The sequence below is a fragment of the Bos javanicus genome, chromosome 4 (genome assembly GCF_032452875.1).
Source record: "Bos javanicus breed banteng chromosome 4, ARS-OSU_banteng_1.0, whole genome shotgun sequence".
Taxonomy (NCBI): domain Eukaryota; kingdom Metazoa; phylum Chordata; class Mammalia; order Artiodactyla; family Bovidae; genus Bos; species Bos javanicus.
This window is the reverse complement of record NC_083871.1, coordinates 104,919,087-104,944,218: the sequence shown is the minus strand read 5'-3', so window position 1 is coordinate 104,944,218 and position 25,132 is coordinate 104,919,087. Positions and strand designations below refer to the sequence as shown.

The following is a 25,132-nucleotide window of genomic DNA, read 5'->3' as shown; positions in this document are numbered from 1 at the left end:
AACACCTAGCTGTTTAAGAAAACTAATGGTCTAATGGATACATTCTATAAGAAGAAGTATTGCACACATTACTGTGAGATGAGATTTGAAGGAGACAATTGCAAATTTAACACAATGACGATGCTAAATTTTTCAGGACCATGGACAGACTCTCATGGAGCTCCATTGGCCAAAAAGACTCGAGGTGAATTGGTTCTCTTCAATATTGAAATAATAATCAAAAATCTAAGTTAAGCAATCTTTGACAATACTTAAAAATTTGGAGAAAAAAGTAATGGAAAATAATCTTTTATTTCTACAAATCTTGTTATAAACATATATGTAAAAGTCGCTCAGTCATGTCTGATTCTTTGCAATCTCATGGAATTCTCCAGGCCAGAATACTACAGTGGGTAGCCTTTCCCTTCTCCAGGGGATCTTCTCAACCCAGGGATCAAACCAAGTTCTCCTGCATTGCAGGCGGATTCTTTACCAACTGAGCTATCAGGGAACAGAAGAATATATAAATTTGTAAAACTCTATTGTACTGCTGATATTGGTAGAAGGATCTTGAATTTATTGTGTTAACCTGGATGTAGATATGTAGATGTAGTTTATATGTCTCAAGACAGGTTTTCATGTTAGAGCTGAAAATGGATACATTAAGTTATTATGTATTTGTGTATTAGTCGCTGAGTCATGTCCAACTCTTTGTGACCCCATGGACTGTAGCCCACCAGGCTTCTCTGTCCATGGAATTCTCCAGGCAAGAATACTGGAGAGGTTAGCCATTTCCTTCTCCATGGGATCTTCCCAACCCAGGGATTGAACCTGGGTCTCCTGCATTGCAGGCACATCCTTTACTATCTGAGCTATCAGGGAAGCCCTAAGATATTATATACATAAGTAAATAATGAAATACTAGCCACTTTAACATATAAATTCTAGAATTTCAATGGCTTAAAACTAAGAAATTTATTTCTTGCTCACTAAAATTCAACTGGCCAACAAGACAAGAAAGACTACTATTTCCAGTCATTCTCCCTGAGGCTTTACCATCGTCATCCTCGAATTTCAATGTAATCCAAATAGTGAGAATCCAAATAGAAATGTAGGAGAAAGTAGGGGATAACACAGGAGGATTTCACAGCACAGACATAGAGGTGAAATTTATCACTTACATCCATATACCATTGGCCAGAACTCAGTCAAATGGCCACACCCAGCTGCAGCGATCCGGTGGGAGGGGAACAGTCTGGCTGTGTACCCACAAGGAAAGAGATAAATCTGATAAACAGTCACTTTATGGTGGATGGGCAATCATTTGACCTACAGTACAACTGAAAGTGTAGCGTAACAAAATATTTAAACTGGAAAACTACTCTCCCCTCAAGTCTGGGGAAATGTCCATCATAAAGAGCCAGAGCAAGAATCTTGCCAAGAGGCTAATCATGTTGTATAGAATGTAGTTCTGAGTTCCCTCAACTCTAGATACCAAGTCTGAGGCTGTCAAGGCAAGTGGAGAGATATGGTTTGGTTGCCTAGAGCTACCATCGGCACTTGCACCTCCCTTCACACACCTGGTCTCTCTGATGGATGCCATGATGAAGGAGAACAAAGCAGGAGAATACACAGGCACATCCCCAGTTCAACCCAGCACTACGAGGCAGTGTCCTGGAGTGTAGAGGTTGAATGAATATGGAAAAAAGCAATAGTCCAGGTATGCTTTCACTGTTTACTAGTCAGGCAACAGGTGATAAACCTTTTTGTGTCCAGTGCCTCATATGCAAAATGATGAAAATAATCACATGCCCTACATATTGGTGACAGTTTAGTAAAAAACAAAACTCCTGATGAAAGGTATATATGAGAGAATAAGCAGCTACTGAAAGAGAGAGGAAAAGTAAGTGACAGACGATTAGGGAGGAGAGCATCCTTTGAATAAACCTATCACTGTGATAGTTGTGACAGAAAGTGGCAATAACCAAATAGAAAAATGTGATAAGCTTAGAAATTTCTAAGAGCTTGAAAAAATAAAATCGGTCATGGCATACACCCTGAAAGACATTTTGTGGAAATTCAGAACCTACTTGCTTCCAGATGGAATCAAACATGCTCCCAGCCACAAGCCAGAAGGGTAAAGAAAAAACCAAAAGTTACGTGCAATTTTAGGTAGCAATGAATGACATTTCTCACATGGTTTCCAAATTGGGACCTGATTTCCCCTCTCCTTCTGAGTAGGAGGCAAAGGTGAAATTATACACCACCTGCTCCCCTAACTTGCACCTGTTACTCTTTGTTTCTAGAACTTTTACAGTTTTTCTTAGATTTTTGAGTCTTTACAATCTCCAAAGAAGAAATCAAAGAGACTAATGATATCCATGTGTGTTTTTATGCTAAGTCGCTTCAGTCCTGTCCGACTGTTTGTGACCCCATGGACTGTAGCCCTCCAGGTTCCTCGGTCCATGGGGATTCTCCAGGAAGAATACTGGAGGGGGTTGCCACACCCTCCTCCAAGGGGTCTTCCTGACCCAGGGATTTAACCCATGTCTATTACGTCTCCTGCTTTGGGCAAGCAAGTTCTTTACCACTAGCGCCACCTGGGAAGCTCAATATATTCATATCTTCTCAAAAAGCATGCAGACATATAATTTGATGTGTTCTTTTTCCCCCAAGAAAGGAAGATTTTGTGACTTAAATTCCTACAGTAATCATAGAAAATATTTGTAGCTGAGAGGTTCCCAGACGTTCTTGGGCTTTGTTTTCCAGAGAAACTTACAATATAATAGACAAAGAAGACTAATTCCACACCACCATAGGTCTTCACTCATTTAATCAGTGGCTCTGAAATGCAGACATAGTGCAGCATTTTTAGCATGACAAGGCAAGAATGTGTCTATTCAGCCTGAAAATAAAGCAGCTTTATCTCAAAAATGACTTGAATGTCATCAGCACCAAAGCACCCTAAGATCCTAATTAAAGTGATGCTATTAAGTGAAAATACTGCAGAAACTGTTCGTTAAAGATCACTACAGCAGCCAATAGAAGAGGTTCCAGAATGGGTTGTGCCAGCTTTTAAAACTGAAACCTTTTGAACTTTTCAGAATACCATACTTCAAGACACAACACAACACATTTCAATGAACACCTAAGTGCAATATGTCTCAGAGGGTCCAAACCAATCACCAACCAGCTTATGCCTAAAACAGGCTACCCTGACCAATTCCTTTTTATAAAGCAAAAAGCAAAACCAACATGCATTACCAGAGTGTAGTCCACTCTCAAATCCTGCTTTCTTCAGAGAAAACTTCCATTAAATGCTCAATGCCAACAAGATGCCAACATGCTATAGAAACTCTCTTCTAAGAAGCTTAAAGCTCTTGGCTCAAATTATCTCGCAAGTAGTGTGAGCAAGAAGATAGATAACTTGCATCAAGAAAGATAGTCTCACAGATGCATGTAAATCAGTGAAGTCAGAACACTCTCTCACACCCAGACACAAAAATAAACTCAAAATGGCTTGAAGACTTAAACATAAGACCTGACATCATGAAACTCTTAGAAGAGAACAGAGGCAAAACCTTCTCTGACATAAATTGTACCAGTGTTTTCTTAGGTCAGTCTCCCAAGGCAAAAGAAATAAAACCAAAACTAAACAAATAAGACCTAATCAAACTTATAAGCTTTTGCACAGCAAAGGAAACCATAAAACGAAAAAACAGCCTATAGACTGGAAAAAAAATATTTGCAAATGATGCAACCAACAAAAGCTTAATTTCCAAAATATACAGATAGTTCATATAACTCAATAACAAAAAAAATCCAATCAAAAAAATGGGCAGAAAACCCAAATAGGCAGTTCTCCAAAGAAGACATACAGACGGCCAACAGGCACATGAAAAGATACTCAACATCATTAATTATTAGAGAAATGAACATTAAAACTACAACGGAGGTATCACCTCACACTGATCAAAATGGCCATCATCAAAAAGCCTACAAATAATAAATGCTGGAGAGAGTATAGAAAAGGGAATCCTCATACACTGTTGTTGAGGATGTAAATTGGTGGAGCCACCATGAGAACAGTGTGGAGATTCCCTTTAAAAAACTAAAAATGGAGTTACCATATAATCCAGAAATCCCACTCCGAAGCATACATCCAGAAAAGACAAAACCTCTTATTCAAAAAGTTACATGCAGCCCAATGTTCATAGCAGCACTATTTAGTATAGTTAAGACAAGGAAGCAACCTAAGCGTGCATTACCAGATGACAGATAAAGAAGATATGGTATGCATAAACAATGGAATATTATTCAGCGATAAAAAAGAATGAAATAATGCCATTTGCAGCAACATGGATGGACCTAGAGATTATCCTACTAAGTGAAGTAAGTCAGACAAGGACAAATACTACATGATATCACTTACATGTGTGTGCTAAGTCACTTCAGTTGTGTCTGACTCCGTGTGACCCTATGGACTATAGCCCACCAGGCTCCTTTGTCCATGGGATTCTCCAGGCAAGAATACTGGAGTGCATTACCATGCCCTCCTCCAGGGGATTTTACCAATCCAGGGATCAAACCCATGTCTTTTCCGCCTCCTGCTTTAGCAGGCTGGTTCTTTACCACTAGCACCACATATCACTGATACGTGAAATCTAAACAATAGTACAAATGAACTTATTTGCAAGACAGAAACAGACTCACAGACACAGAAAACAAACTTATGCTTACCAAAGGGGAAAGGGGCAGGGGGAGAGGAATAAATCTGCCACAGGGGATTAACGATGCACGGTACTATATACACAACAGAAAAACAGCAAGGATTGACTGTGTAATATATTATATTATACTATATGCAATTCCCTATGGAATTATATTCAATATCTTATAACAAGCTATAATGGAAAAGAATTTTAAAAAGGAATATACATATGTATATATACACATATATATGTATATATGATCACTTTGCCATATACCTAAAACTAACACAATATTATAAATCGACTATACTTTAACAAAAAAAGGAATAAATAAATGATCATCTCAGATTTTTACTTACTCCCCTAAAACATGTGTTTCTTCCTGGGCTCCATCCCTTCCTTTCACTCTTTTCTCCACCTTCCTTTCTGCCTCAACCTTCTCCAGCAATTGCTCCAGCAGTTCTTCCTTCTTTTTTCCCTGTACCATCAGTTTTGTCCCTATCTACTGAGTCCCCATCAGCCTACAATTATGCTAGTATTTCTCGAATTAAAAAAAAAGTTTTAGTCTAAATTTCACAGTCCAGCTACCTTTTCTCTCCTTACTTTTACATGGAAAACCCTTTTAAAAGTTGTCTAAACTCACTGTCTTCAATTCCTCCCCTCTTCTCATTTACTCTTGAATCTACCACCGGAATCAATTAACTTCTGTGTTGTGAAAGCCAAAGTTCAAGTCTCAGCCTCATCTCACTGGACTCAAGGGCAGCCTTGCAAACCGTTGATCACTTCCTCCTCCTCCTTAAACCACGTCCTTTATCTGGCTTCCAGGATGCCACACTGTCCTCATTTTTCTCTCACTACACTAGCTGTTCCTTCTTGGTGTCTTTGGCCAACTCCTCCTCATCTCCCTGAGGTTTATAAAGCCCCAGGATTCAATCCTTAGACCTCCTCTCTTCTCTATTTACACTCACTCTCTAGGTGATCTCATTCAGTCTCATGACTTTAAAAATACCATAAGCTAGCTGATGACTCCTAAATTTACATCCCAAGTGAAATTTCTCCCCTGAACCCAGGCCCATATGTCCAATTAGCCATAAACATTTCCACTTGAACATTCAAAAGGTATCTCAAACATTATCATGTCCAAAAGAATGGATTCCCAAACCAAGATCTTCCTCCAGTCCTGGCCATCATATTTAATGGCAACTCCATGCTTCCCAAGTGGCCCTAGTTGTAAAGAATCCATTGCCAATGCAGGAGACATAGACATGCAGGTTCAATCCCTGGGTTGGGAAAATCCTCTGGAGGAAGGCACAGCAACCCACTCCAGTATTCGTGCCTGGAGAATCCCACGGACAGAGGAGCCTGGTAGGGTCACAGTCCATGGGGTCACAAAGAGTAGGACACGACTGAAGCAACCTACCATGCACGCACGCCACACTACCAGCTACTCAGGCAAAAAACGTTGATGCCATCTTTGACTTCTCTTTTTCTCACAGGTTGCATTTGATCCATGAGCCAATGCTGATAGTTTCTCATTCTAAATATATCCAGAACCCAATCTCTTCTCCCATTGCTCTAGTTCCAGCCACCCTCTATGTGGGCTAGCTCCCTGATTCCATATGCACCCCCACTGTAATCTGTTATTAACTTTGCAACCCAAGTGATCCTTTTAAACCATAAGTCTAGTCTAATTACACCAATCCTCTTCTCAGAGACTTCCCATCTCATGCCATCCTATGTCTTCAAATCCTACAGGAGGTGGTTCTTCGCTGACATTGGATCCTACGACAGTGCCCGCCTTCATCCCTTCCCCCAACCCCAGCCATTCTTCCAACATTGTAATTTCTCCAACATGCTAGCTGTTCCTCCCACATTAGGGCTGGCACCCTATTTGGTTCACTACAGTACCCTAGGGCTTCCCTGGGGGCTCAGACAGTAAAGAATCCGCCAGCAATGTGGGAGATCTGGGTTCGGTTGGGAAGATTCCCTGGAGGAGGGTATGGCAACGCACTCTAGTCTCCTTGCCTGGAGAGTCCCCACGGACAGAGGAGCCTGGTGGGCTACAGCCCATGGGATCACAAAGAGTCAGACACAACTGGGCGACTAAGCACACTGTACCCTAAGCTCCTAATACAAACCCTGACATGTAAGTATTCACCAAATATGTGTTGAATAAGTGAATATATAATTTGTGTAATTTATTCATGGCATCAGGAAGGAGAACCACAGAGTAGAACACACACCCTAGAAAAAGTCACCATCCTCTCTGACATCATACCCTAGGGACCCACCTGCACATAAGTACACTCAGCTCAAACAAAACCTTGACTCCATGTGTCCACAGCCTTCAAGTCAAGAACTTTATCCAAGGAACTCTGTACCATCTTCTGGAAGTTTCCACTGCTCTCAAACCCCACTCATATCACTTTGTGTTTAGGGTCCCTAATCTTCCCAACACGTCACAGATGCTGTACCCAATCCCACCTGAGTCTCTTAGAAATCAGTGTTCAAGTCATAAGAGGACTTTTAAAAATTAACAGGACAACCAAGCTGCAGAATAACTACAATCAAGTCATGTTTGAGGCCAAGAGAATCAATTCTGTATTTCGCCACCTAGGAATTCTTCTACTTAAACAAACTGAATCTGTTTGGAACAGAAACTCTCTTGGAGGGTATGTTTAGCATGTTAAGGTCTGCATCATAGGACTCATCACCTTGAGAAAGTCCGTTTCTCTCTTCTAAATAATGAGAAGCTCAGCACAGGGATGTCGCTGTTGCTCCTGAGTGCACTTCACTAGCTGGAGACGATCTATCTTCTGTGAAGGAGCCATTATGGTCTCTGATGCATCCCCCTTTTTAGCAGCTTTTATTGATCTGCAAGCGCCCAGCCAGCCACCACACCACTACGGATATGTGTAATAAAAGCTGATACCGGCGTGCTGCCAGCACAGGACATAAACGTCCTTTTCTGAAATGGTAACAACTCTGCTGACCCCAAAAGATGAGATGCCACCTTCCAGTTTGAAATAAACCTCTGGATTCCTACAGGTTTTAAAATAAGCGTTTATGACAAGAGACGATTTGCTAGGGTAAGGGCGACCCTCCATTTTATAAGACTCGTATTGCTGCATAGATCACTTATACTTTTTATAATCAGTTTTTACAATTAATCTAACTCTTCAAAACGCAAGTTCAGTGTTTAGTTGGGATGCCTACCCAATGGTTACTACTGAATGTACAATCTGAATTTTGGTCTATGGTGCTTTATGCAGAGGGTCCTAGAAATCATTTTTCTAGTTTAAACTCAGCATAGACTTAACCAATATAACTCCAGGAGATACAGTGGTCATAGAAAATGTTTCCTTGATAAGAATCATTTATTCAGCTTAGTTAGAGAGCCAAGCAATGTAGCCAGATGTATATTTGTCTGCTGAAAAACAAAAGATTTATTCTACTATCCAAATGACAGCAATGGTCTGCCCTTAGTAGACCGCATAGCTAAAGGAGAAGTTCTCTAAACCTTCCCTGTGAGATGACCAGCCTGAACAACAGTCACTGCTGTTTGGGAAGAGAATCCACTTCCCAGTGACGTGGAGAGTAAACGTGTCTCTCATCCATTGTCGAGCTGGGACGCGGTGGTCTTCACAAGCAAAGATGGGTTGGTTGGCCGTGATGTCTTTCCGTCCCCAAACTGTTCTGTAGAGGATGCATGCTTTCTATGAGCAATGTTGCTCACCAACCACAATGGGGCCAGGTGCACCAGAGACTTGGAAATAGATACTCACCCTGTTTACCCAGCATCACTGACCCACGCCAGCTGGAAGTCATGAAAAGTGAACTGAGGTATGAACCAGAGAGGCATTCACAAAGACACAGTCTCTATCTTCTGGCCGTTTTCTGACCAAACTCTCTGAGAAGAGATTTGAGGAAGCTGCCCTTAGTAAACAGTGGAGAGGGAAGTTTTGACAAGACAGCCTGAAGACAAGCCTGGTGATAAACACTGAGAAACTTGAGAGAATAGTCACATATGCCAGACCCAGAGGTAATCCACGATGGGGACAAGAAATGGAGATATGGGACTCCCCTGGTGGTCCAGTGGCTAAGACTCCACGCTCCCAATTCAGAGGGCCTGGGCTCAGTCCCTGGTCAGGGAACTAGACCCTGTATTCTGTAATGAAGATCCCATGCAGCCAAATAAATACATATTTTTTAAAAGAAAAAAAATGAAATGGACCTAGCCTTCTCTTTATCCAATATGCTGCAGGCAGGGGGCAGGGGCAGGTGGTGGTGAGGACCAGACTAAGAAAAGCATGCCGAGAAGAGAAAGTGGGCAAGATCATAATGAAGAGGTCCAGTCCAGGATATGTGGAACAATCCCCACTTGAAATTCTCCTCATGTGAATCAGAGATATGGGCGCTTTAAGAAAATACAAACCTTAACAAAAGAAATAAATCAAAGTTTATCGTATGCATTACAAAGCAACTCACAGCAGGTTTCCTTTAGTCGTGAGTTTCCCTAGTCCAGTGAAATTATGGCTCTTTGTTAAATAAGACTTCCAGATTGACTGCATTAACGGAAATAAACCTTCATTCATCCAATAACTATGTATTAAATACCTATTATGGACCATGCATTATGCAAAACACTGCAGATAAAAAGATGAATAATAAGTAGTTTAAAAATAGTCTTAAAAAGGAGGGAAACATATGGGGAAACAAAATGTCACTGGTGCTAGGAAGATGTCTGTTGTGTGACAGAGGGCTAAGGAGGAAGAAGGCAATTCTCCCTGGGAGACAGAGGTGATGGAACCCAAGCAAGACTAGGAGGAGGGGCCCATGGCTGATCCCTGAACGATAAGCAGGTGCAGGCCAGACTGAGTTGGGGGTGGGTATAAGCAGGGACAGAGGCTTCTAGGCAAAGGAAGAAGCTTCATTATCAAAGGCTCTCAAGTATCAAACAGTTCAGCCTGTTTGGGGACCAGGAGTCCTTCATCAGAGCTGGAGGAGAGCAAGCTGGAGAGAAGCAGGCAAAAGGATGAGATGGGCAGGTTGCGGGCTAGGGGGTGGGGAATGTTGCCAGACCTGTGAGTCCTCACACGCCAAGACGACCTTATCGTGGACCTCTCGTGATCGACGGGCTGGGAGGAGCCACTGAAGAATTTTGAGCAGAGTGATAACATGATTAGATTTACATGTAAGAAAAATCACTCTGAATGGAAAGCATTGACAGGAGATGAGATTAGAGAACAGGAAAACCAAACAGAGAAGGCTACAAGAACACAGGTGCTGTGGACCTCACCACGGCAGCAGTATCGGAATAGTGTGGGGAGATGAGCAGCAAAGTATCAGGAGGAAAAGTGACTTCACTGCTCCGATGAGTAGGGCAAGAACGAAGAGATCTCTAAGGATGACTCCCAAGTTCCTGGTTTGGGCAAGTAGGGAGGCAGTGAGGTCATTTCCCGAGATGGAGGAAAATGAAAGAGCAATGACTGGGAGAAAACGAAAACAGGTTCTTTGGGACCTATGGAACCTCCAAGCAGAGATATCTAACAGGTGAGGTGTTTGCGTGGAGGGTCTGACTGAGAGATTCCCAGTGCAATAGGTTGTGAACATCAAGGCCAAAATCGGTCATGGACGTGAGATGGCTCAAGGGGACAGTGGGGGAAAGAAAAAGAAGTGGTACCCTGGAGAACACTCACATGGGCTGAGAAAGAAGAGCTAGTGCTGGAGAGGAGGTAAGAAACAAGACAGAAACAGACCAGGAGAGGACAGTGCCCCCAAAGCCAGAGAAGGTGACGTTTTCAAAGAGAAGGAGAGGAGTGACTCCAGCATGGGAGCTGGGGGGGAAACCCTGGGGCTAGGGCCTCAAAGTGCACTGAAGGTGAAGAAGACAAGAAAGCCAGGCGAGGAGAGAGGCCACACCTGGAAAGAACAAGGGCTGAGCAAGATGAACTTCTGTTTTGTGTTAACACATTCCTGAAGGAGGAAGTGAGGGGAAGAGGTTGAAGACACAGAGGCCAGCCCTTCCCAAAGTCACTCATCTCAGGAAGGGCAGGAAGAGCATCCTTGCAGAGCACGATGAATAAAGCAGCTCATCCACATGGGACCTGAAGATGCAGGCCTGCCCAGAACGTCACATGGGCATCTCTTCAGCCCTGTGGTTACTGAAATATGAGCGTGAAAGTTATTCTGCTCCAATGCCCCTGAAATCCCCTAGGACTTTCATGACCCCTAGAACTTCAGGTCCGGATCTGGTGCTTGAAAAGCATTATCAGGTGAAAATGGGACCCCTGCTGTAATTCTGACGGGCCTGTCCCATTCCAGCTGGAGCTCGTATGGCGTGGGAACATACCATTGCTCCTGGCTGAAGTCACCCGCACAATTCTAAGAATATAATTCTGACTCCTTCCTACCAGTGCTCAGCTTTTCCTTTCCTAGTTCACCTGAGGTCCTCCCGTAGGGTCCACAGGGCTTCCCAGGGGCTCGTGCTCAGTCTATGGTGGGCTGTGCTCTCTCTGTCTCCATGCCTTAGCTACTAATCTTCAGTGTCTGATTAAGTTCATTGGAGGGAGGGCTTTGGTTTACCTTTCTGGCCCTTAGAGCGCTGGGTTTTTCTCCACAAGCTACAGGAAACCTGCAAAGCAAGAATTGATGTGCACATTCGTCTCTATCTCAGAAATAAGCCATTTTAAAGCCTTGGCTTCCTCTTCTTACACCACATCAGAAGGGGGGAAAACCTTTAGAAAGGTTTATCCTTTCTAAACCCTTCCCCAGGAGCAACTCTCAGCGCAAACTGTTGGTTAAGGGTTACCTGATTCTCCTCTTTGTTACTACTTACAAAAGTCAGTCACAGACTGACTCAAAGTTTTCCAAGAATTTTCTTTAAAGAACCTGCCTCCTGAACACTGAACAGTAGAGTCTGAATAAAATGTCAACCTTTTTTGATCAGAACAGCAACAATCTTTCAAATAGCTTCAGTGTGCATGCATACGTGTGTCCCATTTGCCTCAGATCTGTTTGTTGTTGTTGTTTTAAGAAATAAAATATTAATATCACAGATGATTTGAAAGCTCCATCCCAATTCCATTTCCTTCCTTGTCCTGAGAAAGATAAACGTCATCCTTCATTTTGGGTTTATCAGTCACATGCATATTTGTATAAAAACAAATAAACCATATCTCATGTTATCTGATCTGTTTTTGAGTTTCATATAAATGACATCATTTCATTCTGCACCCTGATCCTTTCACTCCAATTTCATCTTTCTCCACTTGGAAACACGTAGGTCTAGTAGATGTCTTTTAAATATAGAGTGGTAGTTTCCATCATATGAACAAACCATACCTATTATCCATGTCCCTATTAATAATGAACACAAAGTTTTTCCTTTTTGTTGACTTATTTATTTTATTATGATAAGACAGTGCTGCCGTGGCGACTCCTGGGTGTGTTCCATGGACTCATGAGTGTGTACAGCCTGGGGCAGAAGTGTCAGGAGACAGGGCAGGTAGTCCTCAGCCTCGCAAGGCATTAATTAGCATACAGCAGCACAGGAGCCCGGAGCTTCTTTAAGGTAAAGATAAGCCTACCCCATCTAGCTCTAACAAAACACCCCGGAGCCTTGGGGAATAAGAGTTGTGTCTGCCTAGATAGAACTGCTATTACAAATATGAAGAGAAATGGAGGGCAAATCTGAATGAGAGATTGCTCTAGAGCAAATAAAGTGTCCAACAGAGAGAGCTTCAGAATATAGAACAGCAGGGCTTTTTCAAACGCAGGAAATGATATAAATTTATGAAGATGACCTAATATAAAGTAAATTGCCTTTTCTTGGCAAAATACTTGGACGCCAAAAAAATCAATTGAAATAATTCAGATACTGCAGTCCCCCATAAAAGCAGCAAATCTGTCAAACTTCTCTGAATGCCAACAGCAACCTCCGCTCAGAATAAACATCACCTGTAGAAGATTCCTAGTGACTCCTAGAATGGGCCTTTAAACATCATCTCTGTGTATACAGATTTACGAAAAATAAACTTTTTTCATCCTTAAATCACCTGTGTGTTGCCTGACATATTTATACTTGCTGGTATTTTAAAATATTGCTGAACAGAGTATCTCTGATAAGATTTCTTAAAATATGAGAGCAATAGCTGCTTTTTGGGAGAAGGACTAGATGTCTGGGGGACAAATGTGGGTGGAACGCAGACTCGACAAGTATTACCTTATCATTATTAATTAATCACTTTTCACTGAGGCTCAGACTTCATTTTATCAACCCACAGATAACCTAAGTACATCTTAGGACCAACTGTCCGCTTTTTGGCAAATCTTCCCCTAATCGCTCCAGAACTCAAGAATCACTCAGGACCTCAGCACATAAATCTCTCAAAGAACCAAACCTGGATCTCCAAAACATACAAACAGCCCATCCAGCTCTATATCAAAAGAACAAACACCCAATCCAAAAATGGGAAGAAGATCTAAACAGACATTTCTCCAAAGAAGACACACAGATGGCCAAAAAGCACATGAAAAGATGCTCAACATCACTAATTATCGGAGAAATGCTAATCACAACTACAATGAGGTTACCACCTCACACTGGTCAGAATAGCCATCATCAAAAAAAAAAAAAAATCTACAAACAAATGCTGGAGAGGGTGTGGAGCAAAGGGACTCCTCCTACACTGTTGGTGGGATGTAAATTGGTATGGAAAACAGTATGAAGGTCCCTTTACAAACTTAAAATAGAGTTACCATATGATCCAGTAATCCCACTCCTGGGCACATATCTGTACAAAACCATAATCTGAAAGGATACATGTATCCCAATGTCCACTGCAGCACTATTTACAATAGCCAAAACATGGAAGCAACCTAAATGTCCAATGATGGAGGAATGGATAAAGAAGCCATGGTACATATATATGATGGAATATTATTCAGTCATAAAAAATGAAATAATGCCATTTGCAGCAACATGAATGGACCTAGAGATTATCATACAAAGAGAAGTCAAAGACCGATATCATATAATATTACTCATTAGTTAGTTAGTTCAGTCGCTCAGTCGTGTCTGACTCTTTGCGACCCCATGAATCACAGCACGCCAGGCCTCCGTGTCCATCACTAACTCCCAGAGTGGAATCTAATTTTTTTTTCAAAAAGTTACAAATGAACTTATTTACAAAACAGAAGCAGACTTATTGACAGCAAAAACAAACTTATGGTTACCAAAGAGAAAACATGGAGGAGGGGGATAAATCAGAGCTTGAGATGAAAACATGCACACCGTTACGCATAAGATAGATGAGCGACGTATAGAACAGGGAACTCTATCCAATATTCTGTAATAACCAACATGAGAAAGGATGAGAGGAAAAGAATCTAAGAAAGAATAAATATATGTGTATGCACATATATCAGTTCAGTTCAGTTCAGTTCAGTTGCTCAGTCATGTCCAACTCTTTGCGACCCCATGGACCACAGCATGCCAGGCCTCCCTGTCCATCATCAACTCCCGGAGTTTACTCAAACTCATGTCCATTGAGTCGGTGATGCCATCCAACCATCTCATCCTCTGTCATCCCCTTCTTCTCCAGCCTTCAATCTTTCCCAGCCTCAGGGACTTTTCAAATGAGTCAGCTCTTCACACCACGTGGCCAAAGTATTGGAGTTTCAGCTTCAGCATCAGAACTTCCAATGAATATTCAGGACTGATGTCCTTTAGGATGGACTGGTTGGATCTTCCTGCAGTCCAAGGGACTCTCAAGAGTCTTCTCCAACACCACAGTTCCAAAGCATCAATTCTTCGGCACTCAGCTTTCTTTATAGTCCAACTCTCACATCCATACATGACGACTAGAAAAACCACAGCCTTGACTGGACAAATACATATTTATACGTGGGACTTCCCTGGTGGCTCAGTGGTAAAGAATCTGCCTGCCAATGCAGGAAACACAGGTACCATCCCTGGATTGGGAAAATCCCCTGGAGGAGGAAATGGCAACCTACTCCAGTATTCTTGACTAGAAAATCTCATGGATAGAGGAGCCTGGGGGCCTACAGTCCATGCAGTCATAAAGAGTCGGACACAACTTAGTGACTAAACAACAATACGTATAACTGAATCACTTTGATGTACACTTGAAACTAACACAACACTGTAAATCAACTATACTCCAATAAAATTAAAATATTTTTTAAAAAGAACTAAACTTGGGGTTTTTGTCAGTCTTCTGCATACTGCCTGTTTTCTCTTTGAGGACAGGAGCTATTAATACCTGTCTCACTCAGGATCCTCCAGCCCCAAGTAATGTGCCTGAAATAGCTGGAACTCAAAAGGCATTTTTAGAATAAACACAGAGAAGTGTTCTTTACCATACAATGGTTTTTAAATGACCCAAGGAACATATTCATTATTTTTACTTGTTTTATATACTGGTATTCTTGAAAAGTTTTGTTTAGCAAAAAGGTACAATCCTCGAAGGCATTTCATTGGAAGGCCTATGAGGGCAGATATTTTGCCTGTTTCATTAACTTTTATGTCCAAAACATACCTGAGTCAGTGCCTGACACATAGTGGGTGCTCAAAAAATGTGTGGAATAAATGAAGATCCTCAGTTATGAAGTATTCTACACACCAGGAATCCAGTTCCTTTCTCTATTACGTTTCTTAATTCTTTTAATTAATTTCTTTATTTTAATTGTGGTAAAACAGAGTTAGTGATGGACAGGGAAGCCCAGCAAGCTGCAGACGATGGGGTCCCAACGAGTCAGACAGGACTGAGTGACTGAACTGATATGAAACATAAAATCGATCATATTAAGCACTTTTAAGAATACAGTTCTGCAAAGTATGGACACCAAGGGGGAAATGAAGAGTGGGGTGAACTGGGAGATTGGGATTGACATATACACACAACTGATACTATCTATAAAACAGATAACTAATGAAAACCTACTGTACAGCACAGGAAACTCAACTCAGTGCTCTGTGGTGACCTCAACGGGAAGGAAATCCAAAAGAGGGGATATGTCTGTAGATATAGCTTTGCTGTACAGCTGAAACTGATACGATATTGTAAAGCAACTATACTTCAATGCTGCTGCTGCTGCTGCTAAGTCGCTTCAGTCGTGTCCAACTCTGTGCGACCCCATAGACAGCAGCCCACCAGGCTCCCCCGTCCCTGGGATTCTTCAGGCAAGAACACTGGAGTGGGTTGCCATTTCCTTCTCCAATGCATGAAAGTGAAAAGTGAAAGGGAAGTCGCTCTTAGTGACCCAATGGACTGCGGCCCCACCAGGCTACTCCGTCCATGGGATTTTCCAGGCAAGAGTACTGGAGTGGGGTGTCATTGCCTTTTCCCTATACTTCCATAAAAATTAATAATAAAAAAAGAAAACAGTTCTGTACTTTTACTACATTAAGTATATCCATATTGTCATGCAACCAACACGACCTTTCTCCATCAAGTTTTTAGATTTTTTAACCTCAATCTGCAACACAGCATTTTAAATCATCAGAAAGAGAGATGGTGAGTTTTTATTACACAGTCCTAGATTGGAACAAAATGAGCTGCTTTGTTTTCCACCTCTTCCTTTTACAAACTAGCACCCTGCCATGATCCTTTCTGCAACATCTCCATCTCTCTCAATTTGCTCTTTCTTTCCCCTGCCTCACCCTGCTTTCTTTTACCTCTCTTTTACTTTCTCTCAACCATTTGCCCATTATTCACCCTTTGTCACCTACATTTAACTTTCTCATCAAATGTGAAAGGGTTTGACGTTCATACAATCCAAACCCACTCTTTTATACATGAGGAAACAACGTCCTTTAAAAGAATGTATGTGAAGATCATGGCATCCTGTTCCATTACTTCTTGGCAAATTGATGGGGAAACAGTGGAAACAGTGACAGACTTTATTTTCTTGGGCTCCAAAATCACAGCAGATAGTGACTGCAGCCATGAAATTAAAAGATGCTTGCTTCTTGGAAGAAAAGCTATGACCAACCTAGACAACATATTAAAAAGCAGAGACATTACTTTGCTGACAAAGATCCATATAGTCAAAGCTATGGTTTTTCCAGTAGTCATGTATGGATATGAGAGTTGGACTATAAAGAAAACTGAACGCCAAAGAATTGATGCTTTTGAACTGTAGTGTTGGACAAAACTCTTGAGAGTCCTTGGACTACAAGGAGATGAAACCAGTCAATCCTAACCTAAAAGAAATTAGTCCTGAATATTCATTGGAAGGACTGATGCTGAGGCTGAAGCTCCAATACTTTGACCACCTGATGTGAAGAACTGACTCATTAGAAAAGATCCTGATGCTGGGATCGATTGAGGGCGGGAGGAGAAGGGGACGACAGGGGATGAGATGGTTGGATGGCATCACAGACTCGACTGACAGGAGTTTGAGCAAGCTCCCAGAGTTGGTGATGGACAGGGAAGCCTGGCATGCTGCAGTCCACAGGGTCTCAAAGAGTTGGACACAACTGAGCAACTGAACTGACTGACTGACTGACTGGATACATTGTCTCAAAAACAGCAGACATCCAGTCAGTTAGAATAAATGTGCTGTCCACTCATCCACCAACTCATGCACAGCCTTCTCTCTGTGTGTATTTTTGGGGGTAAGGAGTTATAAAAGTATCTGCATCTGAATGAACACTTGTGACTCTACTATCCAATGTCTAGACGTATACGTGTGTGTGGGGGGGGGGGGGGTGTGTGTATGAAGAGTCTAATCTAGAGTGTGTTTAGGATTCTGCCTGAAGGCCTAGGATTACCTACTAATAGCAAAGAGGGAGGAAATATTTTTAACTGACAATCCAAAGTGGAATATAGAATCGATCCTCTAATTGATCCTTACCAACCCTACAGTAAAAGAATAAATAAACTGACCTCTGCAACAGAAATAAGGCTCTTGACTTCATTGGCTCAATAAGAGAGCTCACCCCTGAGTTCCCTGACCAGATGATTCCTGATCCAGTTGAAACAGATGTGACCTCCTGCAAAAGAGCCTGATCCACTCATACATGACAATGAACTTGGGAAACCATGAGCTGGAGTATAAGCTCCCTGAGGACAAGAACCACATGATGACTTTGTTCTCCCCCAACACACATGTAACATACATGCACGGAGATGCACACCCTATACAGATATCATGGGTTTTGTATGTATGTGCCTGTGAGCAGGTAAAGCCTCCAGATATTATGAAACCAAAACTAATAGAACTATTTATTCTTTGGGCTTATTATTTCATCTTCCCCTTTCTGCTTATCAAGGGCGAAGACATTTCATAGAATTCACTACTGCATGTTATATTATACACTGATTAGCTCGTTAGATGTTATTTTTATTTCATCTGTATTTATTTATTGTCTCTTTCCACTGCCCACCCCACCTGGAATATAAGCTTCTCCACAATGCCCAGTCTCTAGACCCTCAAATATTTGTGGAATGAATGCATATGTCATTCATTTCTATAATCTCAGCATCTACCACAGTGAAAAAAAAGAAAAAGAAATAAAAAATTACAGCACAAAGGTGGATGAAATTCTGTTGGCAGGTCTCAGGGCCAGGTGAATGTTTTGCTTTGAAATGACCTTCCTCTCAGTGCTAAGCTGAAGACTTCCAGCAGGTCTCACCTTTGTGAACTCTAAATTACTTCCTGGTTTTTTGTATCTTTGAAAGAGCAAGTTTATTTTTATTGAAGAATGGTTGATTTACAAAGTTGTGTCAGTTTCAGGTAAACAGCAAAATAACCCTATTTTTTTTTTAATTTGGGGAATCAATACACCAGCCTCTTCTCTACCCACCGCACCCCCCAACACACTCTATGGCAACAGTAGAGTGGGGTGGATAAGTCTCCAAACCCAGAGCCAGAACTCAAAGCCTGACACCTTCATTTTCTTATCATGAGAATGTGACAAGTTAATGGAGCTTTGTGTGTCAGTTTCCTCAACTGTAGAATAGAGATAAATAATAAAAATACCCACTTCAGCGCAGTATCATGAAGAATAAGTTAGCTAATAAACGTAAAACTTAGAAGAGTACCTGGCCATCAAGTTTGATCACTATTAATCAAATAGTAATACTATTAATAAATAGTAATACTAATAATAAATAGTAATAGTATTACTTTGGCTGAGTGCCGAAGAATTGATGCTTTTGAACTATGGTGTTGGAGAAGACTCCTGAGAGTCCCTTGGACTGCAAGGAGATCCAACCACTCCATCCTAAAGGACATCAGTCCTGAATATTCATTGGAAGGACTGATGTTGAAGCTGAAACTCCAATATTTTGGCCACCTGATGCAAAGAGCTGACTCATTTGAAAAGACCCTGATGCTGGGAAAGATTGAAGGTGGGAGAAGGGGACGACAGAGGATGAGATGGTTGGATGGCATCACTGACTCAATGGACATGAGTTTGAGTAAACTCTGGGAGCTGATGATGGACAAGGGAGGCCTGGCATGCTGAAGTCCATGGGGTCGCAAAGTCGGACACAACTGAGCAACTGAATCGAACTGAACTGAAATACTATTACTATCTGAAATGATGGCCATTAGCCACATATGGCTGTTGAGCATCTGTAATGTGACCAAGGGAGTGCTTTTTAAATGTATTTAAGTATGATTATTTTCAGTTTAAACAGACACATGTGGCTGGTGGCCACCCTATAGGCAGCACTGCTACAGGGGATCTCAGTTCACAAGCTCCTTAATGCAGTCCTCGCCTGCTCTCCAGCTCCTGGTCTGCTCCTCTCCCTCGCCCCATAAATCAACACTCACAAGGCCAAACGGAAGGGTCACACCTCCAAGGCTGGGCCTGTGCTGGCCTCTTTGCCTGAAATGCCCTCTCTCCCCAGCCACCTCCAAACTTCCTGAAGATCTTGTTCAAATTTCATTTCCTCAGGGCAACTCTCCCCAACTCCCTCCCTTCTGACCTCATCCCACTGCTAACACAATGAAGCGTCACCTTCTCTGGGTTTCTCTGCATCTGTTTCTGTCAGTTTTGTTATCCCAGACTCATCACTTACTCTATGTGATACAAACAGAACAATGGGAATTCTAAGGACCAGTCTGTCTTTGTTCCAGTGATAGGGGCCCATTCGCTAATACCTGTGCAGTAAATATTCGCTGAGTCCATTATTAATCTGTGAATATGTACAAGGTTTTATTAACACAAACTTTAGAACACTGACTACCACTCCATAATTATTTAGGTCAAGTTCTCCTATAAGGCTTATTTTCAAATAATAAGGAAGTTCTTAGCATGTCAGTTGAAGGTCTACAGATTTCAAGCCGTATCAACATAACATTTCAGTACTAACCAAAGAATCTGAATCTTCCCTGGAACAAACTCCTACCTGCATTTGCTCCTTCTAACAGTCTGGAAGTCTCTAGGATTTCAGAAACTGATCCTGCCATTTATCTGTCCCCAGTGCTCACAGTGACTTACCAGGAAGACACAGATGAAATTGAAATGAAAGAAGACGAGAGGACCTGATTATAGACACAGATGGGAATTCAAGGATAAGTGATCTTTGCCACATCCTCTACTCAAATCCTACCCTCAAGAAGGAAAAAATTAAAATCTTGTCTAACGTGAAAAATAACGATTGTGGGTGATATGTATCTATTCGTTGACATGTGTTATCCAAAACTGTATTCTGTTGCTCTTACTCCTTAGCAAAGCTTTTGCTCAAGAAATCTCCCTTGTTAAATTATGAAGCCTCTGTTGCAATATTAAACTGCCCTGAGAGTCACACTGGTTCTTTTTCCCTATCACAATTTTCTGACTAATCCTTTATTTGGATTCCCACACAGTGTTCCAGCAATTAGAATAAGCTTTTGATGGATACATTTCTGGGAACCTAATTTGTATGAGTTATTTCCCAAGTACCAAGCATCGAGTGGATGTATTTTACAAATGATTATCTTTCCAGCCCTCCAGGAACTTATGGTTCAATAAGACAAACAAATAAATACACAGTGATCAGAAACGTCTTCCTGTGGGCACAGTCATGTCAGCAGGGCAAGAAACGGATTTCAGAAAGCATATGAATCCAAAGGACTTTGTCTTCAAATCAGATATAGATTTGATTTTTTTTCCTTATTAATTATGTGGTATTATTGTAAAATGCACAAACAGCATTTTCTAATGTAATGAACATTGACTTAATAAATGATTGAGTTCTTTAGGACTCTAGGATAAATCTCTAATTTTCACATAATATTGACAGATTTTACATAGTCTTTTTCCTGATTTCCCTTTTCCCCTGCCCAACACATATCTCCAGAATTTTAATCTAAGATGCTTCCCAAAAAACCAAAGGTCTAAGATAGGTTTTGAGACTGCTAATATACACCGTGAGGTAAATATCTTTCTCTACGATGTCTTAAATTTAAACAAAAGATATAAACTTTTTTTTTTTTAACTTCCTGCTAAAATCTGCACATTAGAATTGCTTGTGAATTCTCCTAACATAAGACGCACTTATTTCCACAGTGTGTCCATCCCTGCTGAGAAAAAGCAGATCTGGCTTTCAAAGATTATGTTTTGAGATTAAAAATGAAGATAGTGACCTTAAGTCTTTCAAGATTTGTAAGTCTGGCATGCTATCTATCTCAATAATACCTAACAAGGATGTCAAATGGATAGAAATGGCCATGGTTAAGCAGGAGCTTGCTGCTGACAGTGATTGCTGTATTCTGGGTGATGGGAAACAGTGTTTCCATTAGTTCAAGTGACATACAATGCCCTGCCAACTCGAGGAATCAGTGTATTCAATCCCCCTGCTGTGCCCTGTCCATTTTCTGTTGCTTCCATTCAAAAATCAGTCCATACAAAGTCAAAATGTTGTACATTCTTCCCCTATCCCTTTCCCTGTCGCTGTTTCCAGCTTCACCGGAAGAACATGTCACTATGGTAACCAATCCCTCTGGTGCACAGACCAAGTCAACCTTTCTAGTCCGACTGCCAAGCAGAGCAACATGGAATCAAAGCTCTCAATGGAGCTACCAGAAGTCATGAATTCCAGCCCCCTTTTTCTCAATGGGGTTAACCAATATCAGGCAGAAGGATACCAGCCTTGTTCCACAAGATGTTCAAGAAAGAAAATTCAAGAATGTCCTTCAGCAACTCCTACCAGTGTTTATCAGTCGTTATTAACATGAATCCTTCCTCACGTTTCCGCTAACTTCCTATCATTCCAATTTTAATGAAAGCAGAAAATGACACATAAAGTAACATTTTCCTGAATCTGAAAATTTGAAAACTGTTACAGAGTCAACCATTGTCAAAATCTATTTTGCTTCCTCTTTTTTCCCAAACCCAAGATGCTCTCTTCTGCAAATCTCTAATATCCTGTACAGTTTGACAAAGTTGTAGAGCTCCAAGCGGGTCACCCTACTTTACTAAGAGTCTAACCATGAAGCAGATGTGATGTTTGTAATAGTAACACATTCTTAACAAAATCATCTAAAATCCCTAGTCCTTTCTACAGAAGATGCAGAACAAATACTAAGATGGATTCTCTTTCTGAACCTACCCACCTAAATCTGAGTGGCCACCCAAACTATACCCACTGTTTGTCTTTCTTCAACAACTGACTTTTTTTTTTTTCAAATTAATAGTTTTTTTCTGATCCACTTCAACATTTTAACAAATCAAAGAACATCAGTTTTCACAAACAAGATTTTAAAATAGCAGCAACCCTGCACTGTCATTATTAACATTAGGAAAAACTACCTCATACGGTAGCCACAAAGACTTTTCAGACAACAACATTGTTTTCACCTTGGTATTACCATTTAACAGGTGAAGAAAATGCAGGGGGTGGGAGGAACTCATGAAACGGCACCACAACTTCCAGGGTGCAGCTATCATTAATGCATATTCCAGCACGCACATTCCCTTCTTCAAAGCAATATTACTATACATCCAAACAATATTTCAGTGAGCTAATGGAACAGGATGCTCCCCAAAGTATAAATCATGCAAGATCTACAAACTGCATCAGATGAGCAGACTTTAAAAAATTTTTGTGATCATATTAAAGTATCAAGTAAATTTTTATCATTAGCAAATGCAGTTTGTTTTCTGCCTTCATATACTCTGGATATTTTTTCTACAAATCTTCTGAAAATAGTATTTTTTTTCTCTCTTAAGTACCCCCTCTGGTGTTAAAGGGGAAAAAAGAAAGAAAAAAAAACCACCTACTTTCGTGTGCTTATTAGATCCTGCTAATATTCAGTGTGCAGGAGACATTTTTATCAACCATTCAAAAAGACAGATCAAGAATTGTGGTGTGCTGCTACAAGTCAACAGGCTTTGGGCTGAAATAGGGCCGGGGCTGTGATTTATTGATGTTTCTATGACTAGTGCCCGCATTATGCCGGGCAGAGTATAGCACTTCAACATTTCTGGCATGAATAAGGCCTTCCCTGTGAGATGTTTCCCCAGTTGCCTTTGATGAATCAGTTCAACATGTAAACCAAAAAACTAAGAGCCTGTCTACCCCGACGTAACACTCTTAAAGTGTTTCATTCCTCTGTTAACCGCACAAGATTACAGATTCCCTTCCTTTTCAGAGACTACTGAAGCATCTTCCTGGGTTAAAACCCCTGGACCATGAGATTCTATCGGAATCCCATCAGACAAACGCAAGACCAGAGGCTAAGTAGGGAGAGGTAAGCCTCATTACGAGCTGTTGGGAGGCAAGATGTGGCCACTTCAAGGCTCAGCCGAGCCCGGATAACCTGACCTCCTGACACCAAGAGATCTGAGAGGCTGCGGCCGGGCGAAGGCAGGAGAGGGCAGCCGGGCCTAGAGGCGCGCGGCTCTCCGCAGCGCCGCGCCACGCCTCGCCTCTAAGCGCTTACCTTTCCGAATCAAGGCCGCGATCTCAGGGTCGAAGCCTTGTCGGTGGCACTTCCTCCAGAGGCCCATGTTGGTGGAGTTGTACTGCCGGCTGCACTCGTCGGCGGGGCTCATGGCGAAGAGTTGCCGGCGATTCCGGGCCCGCAGGAGCTTGCCCTCCCAGCGGTCCAGGCGCGAGCGGCTGGCCCGGAGTGGCAAGTTGTTGTTGTTGTTGTAAATGAAGCCGGGGTCGATCCGGCGAGTGTTGAAGGCCTTGCACCTGTCCCGGTGCTTCCTGGCGTCCGTCTCGTACCAGTGGTCCGAGCATATGGCCACGGCCAGCATGCCGAGGGCGCAGAGCGCTAGCGAGAGGCCCGTGTAGAGCAGTAACCTTCCGGCAGCCATGCCTCCGCTTCGCGGCTACACCTTGGGCATGATCCGCCGCAGCCTCGCCTTCCCTCCGCGCGCCCGGAACAAAGCTGCGGGCGGCCGAGCCGAGGAGGGGACGGCAAGGGGACTCCGCAGCGGCGCCCCTCGGCCCCTGCCTGCTGGTGAGCAGCCCAGGGACTGCAGGGGATGGGGGCGGGCAGCGTAAAAAGTTCTGATCGGGAGAAGCTCCGGCGATCCCCTGGGCGTCCTCCCGAGCAGGCGCAGCCTCGGGCGGCGGCGCGCCCAGCCAGACCGCCTCCCGCCCCCTCCCTGCCCCGCAAGAAGCTGCTGCTCAGAACCCGCCGCGTCCGCAGCACTCAGCCGGGTTTCGGGCGACGCTGCCCTCGGGCCGGAAACTAAACACCAAGTGCCCTCCGCTGCGGTGGGACTCCTGGGCTTTCTTTGTGCAGAGTGGCGGGACCCACTCGCTTGGCTTTCTTGGGGGAGGGGGTCTATCAGGAGGAGATGGTAGGCGACGGGATAAATTGAATCACCACGATGCGGCCGGCCAGCGCAGGAAACCTCCAGATGCCAGGGTAGGCTGCCCTGAGTCCCGCCTGGGTCTCTCTCTCAGCGACTCTACCCTTCCTGGTCTGCAAGAGAAGAAATATTCTTCTTCTCTGGATCGGGTCTTTTACCAAAAAAAAAAAAATTGTCTGTCCTCTGGTCACCAGCAGGTCCTTTGCTCCTTCTGGCCAGCGCGGAGCGTTCAGAGGCGGGCTCCCAGTCGGTGCACGGTCTTGGCCGACCTTTCCCCGCGAGCTCCCGGGTCGTCTGCCTCTTGCTTCGCCATTCAGGCGGCCCCTCGGGCCGACAGTGCGGTCACCCAGACGGCGTTACCGGACGAACCTTGGTCGGGGCTTAGGGGCGACTGGGCGGCAGCCCGCGGGCGCGAAAGGCTGGCTGCGCTGAGGAGGGTGCACCCGGCTGGGCGCACAGCGCGGGACGCGCGGGGCTCGACGCACGGCGCCTTCAACACCATGGACAGGTCGCGCGATCGCGGCGCCCGGCCCGCCCAGCAGCCAGCCCCCAGGGCGTCATGCCGCCCCCACCACTGCCTTCTTCTTCCCGAAGTGTCCACCCGGCCACCTTCAAACCCGCCTCTCCCGCGACGCCTCCGCCTCACTTCATT

The 25,132-nt window shown here is 43.0% G+C and overlaps 1 protein-coding gene across 2 annotated transcripts in view; it reads right to left on the bottom strand.

Moving 5' to 3' along the window:
* The window catches only part of TMEM178B (transmembrane protein 178B), a 417,702-nt gene extending 393,453 nt beyond the window's left edge, over positions 1 to 24,249 (bottom strand). For both annotated transcript variants that reach the window (XR_009736061.1, XM_061414935.1), the window contains exon 1: positions 23,595 to 24,249. Coding sequence is in view for 1 of the 2 variants with exons in the window: in XM_061414935.1 (XP_061270919.1) it covers positions 23,595 to 23,976 (382 nt within the window). In the remaining variant the exon portion in view is untranslated. The remainder of the gene's footprint in view (positions 1 to 23,594) is intronic.
* Positions 24,250 to 25,132: the final 883 nt, after the last annotated feature.